This window comes from Spinacia oleracea, chromosome 5, assembly GCF_020520425.1.
Source record: "Spinacia oleracea cultivar Varoflay chromosome 5, BTI_SOV_V1, whole genome shotgun sequence".
NCBI lineage: Eukaryota > Viridiplantae > Streptophyta > Magnoliopsida > Caryophyllales > Amaranthaceae > Spinacia > Spinacia oleracea.
This window is the reverse complement of record NC_079491.1, coordinates 8,397,915-8,404,616: the sequence shown is the minus strand read 5'-3', so window position 1 is coordinate 8,404,616 and position 6,702 is coordinate 8,397,915. Positions and strand designations below refer to the sequence as shown.

The window sequence follows — 6,702 nt, the reverse complement described above, 5'->3', positions numbered from 1 at the left end:
AAGGTGTTTTTAACTTTATCAATCATGGACGTTCTTTGAGATGAAATACTCAGGCGTAAAATAAAATAAAAAGTACGGACACGCATCAGTTTCGAAGTTAGTAACCTGATAAAAAGTATATTATTTATAGATAGATAGAATAGATATAGATATATAGATTCACATGATATTCATTATACATATATAGAAAATGCCCCATATGAGTTTGTAAAATATTGATAGGAAAATGCTCCATATATAGGAAATGCTTATTCTCATTATATAAATATTGTAGCAATTGAGGTTGGCATCATAAAAGGCCACAAATTCTTATTTACAATGGTTGTACAATAAATATTGTACATCAAAGTAAAAGTTAACTCAACATGTTTAAAAGTTAAACTTATATATGTAAAAGTTATCCATTTATTAATGATAATTTTTTTTTTTTTAATAAAAAATTATTTCTTCAAAATCACTAATAATGTATAAAATTAATCATTTAACTCTTTAAAATGTTTATCTATCAACGTTTTTTTTACTACTAAAAGTTAATCAAAACTAAGTTAAAGTTACAAAAAAAATAGGTAAAAGTTATCTTGGTATGCAATAAATTTATTGTACACCCGGTACGCGCAAGACCTTTTACATAAGGGGCTCTTGCTCCTTAACCAAGGTCTCGGGTTCGAGCCTTGGGAATGGAAGAAATCTCAATTGGGAGGGATGCTGCCCATCGAGGTACCCATGCAAACTCCCACGGGAGATTAGTCTACTCGCCGAAGGCAGTGGGAACTCCTCATAGTAGAAACAAAAAAAAAATTATATAAGTATTGTGATATGATATATCACACATTCTCGATCAATACTTATGACTGTCCGACATGGGTCCTTCTCCCTTGTGTTGAATTTTCTTTTAAAGTTGTTTCCTAGTTCTTTTACTTTAAGAAGTTGTTTCTATGTCATGATCAGCCGAGATATTAAGTACCTGCTTACTAACTAAATACACAATCAATCTTCTAAGAACATTATAATCAATCAATCAATCGACCAACGAGGCCTCAAGAGAAAGAAAAATATATTAACAACCAGCCATTAAAAACAAACATGAACAAGTCTACTTAACACTCCTACTAAACCATCTAATTTAACGAATTAAGATAATCCTTCAATCATCGAACCAATGCTAGACGTTCTGAAGCAGTTCCCTAACATCCTTACTAGCATAATCAATTTCCTTATTCTCATCATAAAACACATTATGAACCGTCTTTAGAACATCCAAAACCCTAGCAAGTTCTTCATCTTCATCATTATTATTCTCTAAAGGACACTTATGATTGAAAAATACATAAGGTTTAATTTTAATTAAATTAGCCTTATATTCATCACCCCAAACCTTTTCACGATCATCCACAATCAAAACCACACGTTCATGAGACAACTCAATATCAAGCCCCTTTCGATCCGACTTAGTATACTGGCCTTGACAAACCACCCTCGAAAACCTAAAATTCTCATCACTCATCTTCGATTCAAGCAACTTAACCACCGCTTTCGCATAGATTTTCTGAGCCATGGTGTAAATCGATATGTCGAACATCGTACTCGCCTTTTCGAGAAAATCAATGGTTCCAGGCCTTAATTTGATCAAATACATACCACACAAAATCTCATACACGTCATCTTCTTCCTTATCTAGGGTTTGTTCGACGTTCGACGCGTGTATTAACGTGTTATCCAAGTCAAGAACTAAACGGAGCTTCTTTTGTTTGACGAGGGTTTCGAAATCGAGGTCTCGAAGCCGAGTAATCACTTGTTCACTGACGGAGAAATCGGGATCGAGGTAGCGGAGTTGTATGGTGTTAGGATTGTCACATTCTTCCTTGGTTTTCTTGCACCATGTGCAAGCTTTGTCGATGAATGCTGGGTGTTTACATTGCTTGGTTTTCGTATCGATTGATAATGCTTTCAATACTTCATTCAGGTTTTCTATAATTTCCTCCATTTTTTTTAACTCTGTAATCAAATTAGGGTTAGTAATTAGTTAATTTATACCAAGTAAGGTTTTCAAAGGAACAGAGGGTGTGGTTTTTTCTTTTTTTCACAAGCAGAGCGTCACGTGGCACATAAACTTCTTTACCAACATAAGTTGGTGGAGTTGATGAGGAACTCACCTTGTAACTTGGAGGTCACAAGTTCGAGCCCCATCAACTGCGAAATGCTTGGGAGTGCTAGTTCAGTTAGGGTCCCTTCTTCTTACCTATTAAAAAAATATATAAAATAAAAAAATAGAGGGTGTGGTTTCCCGAAGCCCATTCGGATTTAATTTGTAGTACCGTAGTAGGGTTAATTTGAAAACAAAAGTATCTTTTTGCTGTGGCCTTATTTTGGCGACTTGCTATCTTATAATTTTCAAGCCCTTTGTAAATTAACTAATTAAGCAACTGCTAACGAGCGCTAGGCGCTCAAGCATGGGGTCCACCGTCCACATATTGTAGCTCAATTGAGACAATGGCTAGATCAGAATTGCTTTTTGAGGCCTGCAAAGACTCGATGGTCTAACAAGCTTCTCGGGATGCCTCCGGAAGGTTCTACAATGTCTTGGGCACTCAGTTTTATCTAAAGTATGTTCTAGCATGGATTAGTCTATAACGCATTTATACAGATTTGTATAGAGTTTTTTAAAAGCCTCTTTAGGAACTTTCTAGATACTTAGATAATTACTCCAGAGGTTGTAAAAGGTTTCGGGCTAAAAGTCTCTAGAACTTAAAAGCCTATAAATAGGCATTGACATTCATTTGTAACAGATCATAAAACACTTGTACAATTCTCTCAAGCAATACAAGACATTCTTTCAAAGCCTAAACACTTGTGCGTCAGCATTTTCCACACTTAAGCTTGTATGACATTCTTAAGCGTGATTTTATTAACCCATTAATTCTGGTACTTACATGACTGTTAATACAGAGAAGATCGAGGAAGAAAAAGAGAAGAAAGAGAAACAGAAAAGAGGAAGAAAAAGAAACAGAAAGGGAGAAACAGGGAGGAAGAAGAAAAAGAAACAGAAGGTTTATGGAAAGTTTACTCCTACCATTAATAACAATAAGGATTAAAAAGAAACAGAGAGGAGGAAGAAAAAGAATAAGGATTACAAAGAAACAGAGAGGAGGAAGAAAAAGAAACAGAAAGGGAGAAACAGAGAGTTTATGGGAGGTTTAACAACACCAAATAATATAATTAATAAAACAAGAAACATTAATTAATAATACCTGAAAGTACGAATGGCAATGGATCACTCCGGTCCATTTACTTCCGACGGGTGTCGGGCACGGGTATGGATCCGATCCATTTACGTTCGAATCATCCGATTTACCTCTTTAGGTCCTGTTTTTCAACGGACTCGGATACGAGTGTCAGACACGGGTATGAATCCGATCTATTTACGTCTGAATCATGGGACGGGTGTTGGGGATCCGAGTATCGGACCCGATGTGTCATCAAATCTACAAATTTCGAACTATAAATCACCAAAATTAGAACAATTAAATGGCCAAAAATTATAACAACAAATTCGAACAATTAAATCGGCATAAATCACCAAAATTCGAACAACAAATTTCGAACCATTAAATCACCAAAAAAAATATAGCATTAAAATCAACAAATTTTGAACCAGAAATGTATGACCTCGGAAGTTCTTCAATGTTGCGACGCTAACCCCTGGCCGTTGCCGGTGGGGTTAAATCTCGTCAAAGCCCAGCGCCCAGAAGAACCGTTGAGATGTTTTCTCTTTCCTTCTTCCTTTCCTCGCTCAAGAAAGCTGTCCAAGCATCCGAATTCTGGAGTTCTTCAATGTTGTGACGCTAAGATTCTCGTTGTTTCTTAAGCATGGGTTATTAGAGAAATTTGATGAGGGGTTATGAGAGAAATCCAGTACATGCAGTAATTACTCGATCCTGTCAGAAGCAAGGATGGACTCGTAACATTAATAACAATAAGGATTATTCTTATGGTAACATGTATCAAAATTGGAGGTTTGTATCAAAATAAATTCTGAATTTAGCCATCATTATATAAAAATTTGACAGATAAATTCAAAAGTACGAGGTGTTTTTTATTCAACTACAAAATTGTCAAGGAACATACAAAATTGAATGTATAATCAATTGTTGTGAAATGCTAGATTTCTAACTCGATCTATGTCCATTACAAAATTGAATATGAACAAAAACTTACCGCACAACTACGTTCATTAGGACAAATAGCAAGAATCAAAATCAAGGAATATGAACAAAAACTCACTGCCAGTTACGTTCATTAGGACAAATAGCAAGAATCAAAATCAAGGTACAAACAATGGGATTAAACCAGCAAAGACTGCAGAAACCGTAGTAAGATAAGAGAAAACACCACAGTAAGTACCAGGCCGTCCAACGAGGGATTACACTAGGAGAAATTAACCCAGAGATTAAGGGATTATATCCGGATAAATTGCTGGCGAAGGAGCTTCTTCTATTCAAACCTCTCATAATCAAGAAGATGGCATATTCCGTGAACAGACACAAATATTGGAGCTTAGCTGATTAGGATAATTTGTTATTTCTGTCAAGAATTTATTTCCCAAAAAAAACTGGTGGTTTTCCCCATTTTCATTCTGGAGTTTTTGTGACGAGTTAGCTTATTACGGTTTGTTGTTCTTTGTCAACAATTTAATTAGTTATGTTTATAAAAAACTTGAAAGGATTTTCAATGCACGCGCTACATATAAAAATCGTATGAATGTGAGTTTGAAAGGCTAAAAGGTGGGATAAACTTGCGATTTATTAACCAAAGGAGAAATGTCCATGAGAACTTCGAAAAAAAGTATATAATATCGGTGAATAGAAGCGTGCAAGTTCGGGTTCGGTTACCTGTTAGCAATTTATTTTGGGGTAAACGTACGTACTTTTGGGTCATACTTTGTCGACCCTAAACCATATCCATAATTTTCGTACCCGCTTATTCAGGTATCGAGGTTTTTCAGCTTGGTTTGGTCGGGTAATGGTAAGATGAATTCCACAATTGCTTGAACATAGTCACTGGACAAAATGCATAACTACATCAAATACAAAAAAAAAGGAACACGTACAACTAAAATCGGGTAAAGCTAATGCTAATGAATATAATACTCCTAATGGTCCGCCTAAGAGTAATACATGAACCCCCCTAAATCCTACTAGTCCTAATATGCATTGCTTCCAATTTGAGATAGCAAATTACGGTAAAACAAGAAGAGAAGTAAAAAAGTTAATTTTGGATAAAATGTTGAATACAATGATTTATTTATATTCTCTTTACACACGATGATCAATTATTCGTTCAAAGGGGTTTTAAATAAAAATTAAAAGCCGATGCTAACCATATTATTTCGGTTTAGTTAACCGTGTTTTCATTCGGTTTTTTCAATTTCTGGGTTCATTTTTTTGGTTTTCTGAATGTTTTGCACAGTTCTACGGGTGATATGAAGAACTTAAAATAGGAGAAGTTCAAATATCATTATGAATAGTTACAAAGGGCATAGAAGTATTAAAAACAAAAGGCAACTTAATAAGTTTTCCGAGTACACAAGATTGACAAATAGTTGAACTACGAGTTCTATTACATTCAATGTTTTTATTAAGCCTAAGAAAATTCAAAATAGAAGCTCTCGGTTGTCGGCTGACCCAACTAATCATGTCACAGAGTAGATGTTAAAAAAGCAGATGGAGATTGGAGAAGTATGTAGCTTGCATGATTCGAGATGAATTGAAGACTACCTTAGACAACCAATTGATGTGCGCGCATTCCTCACCCTCTTTGAAGAATTGTACAATAATGTTTTCGCGTAGCCGAAGACAAACCAAACAGAACGCACAGTCATCTTCCTTTTAGGATTCTACGTACTACGTAGTACTCCAAATGTAATTATGCATCCTTAAATCAAATAGGATATTTGAATTTTACGAATCAATTATGTGCAAATATTATGATCGAGATGAAATTAAATTAACAATGCAATTTAGCTTGTAATCAAGTCATGACGTGCTATCCAAACAACAAGAGAAACATCATCAAATTTTGTTTTTAGTATCATAACTAATCAAACTACCAGAAATTAAAAAACATAAAAGGCATTGCTTAGCCACCTAGAGCTAGGTGTACCCAGAACGTACAACATCGACGTGCACATTCAACAACATAATATTTGTTTAATTACTTCAGTCATTATTGTTAACTTCAGTCCTTGTTATGCGACAGATGTCAAATTCTGCCCCTTGAGCATCGGCTTCTTTGTGCAACACCAAGCTCTCAACATATGTATCAAATAGATAACCCCCGTATGGATAGTATCCTAAATCTTGCATTTCACGGCTTGTTAAATTAAACGAATACAATCTTCTCCTTGTCGTTCCCCAACTCTCTATCAAAATGGTATTATTTTTGCAAACATAGAAAATTCTTGAATTTACAACCATCCTAAATTCGTTGCAAACAACAAGATTAAAATCAGCTGAAAACCATAGCCTCAACGGATCCTTTCCAAGGTCCTTTTCGAAAACCCATATGCAAAATCTTTGTAAAGACACATCTAAAAGTGTCAAAGATGACGCTCCAAGCTTGAAAACAACCCTAATTGGGGCAATTTGGTTTTTAGATTCAGGTACTTTTACAAAACTGGATTTTTCAACATCAAAGTCGTACCAG

The 6,702-nt window shown here is 35.1% G+C and overlaps 1 protein-coding gene across 1 annotated transcript; it reads right to left on the bottom strand.

The window, feature by feature from the left end:
- Nucleotides 1-1,162: 1,162 nt before the first annotated feature.
- On the bottom strand, nt 1,163-1,984 carry LOC110776903 (RNA polymerase II C-terminal domain phosphatase-like 4). The gene has a single exon (XM_021981478.1). It carries the CDS (start codon nt 1,982-1,984, stop codon nt 1,163-1,165), a length of 822 nt encoding a protein of 273 aa, XP_021837170.1.
- Between the last annotated feature and the right edge of the window lie 4,718 nt (nt 1,985-6,702).

What these genes read in the sequence shown, in the direction of transcription:
- LOC110776903 (XM_021981478.1), bottom strand. Translation starts at nt 1,984, where the DNA reads ATGGAGGAAATTATAGAAAACCTGAATGAAGTATTGAAAGCATTATCA.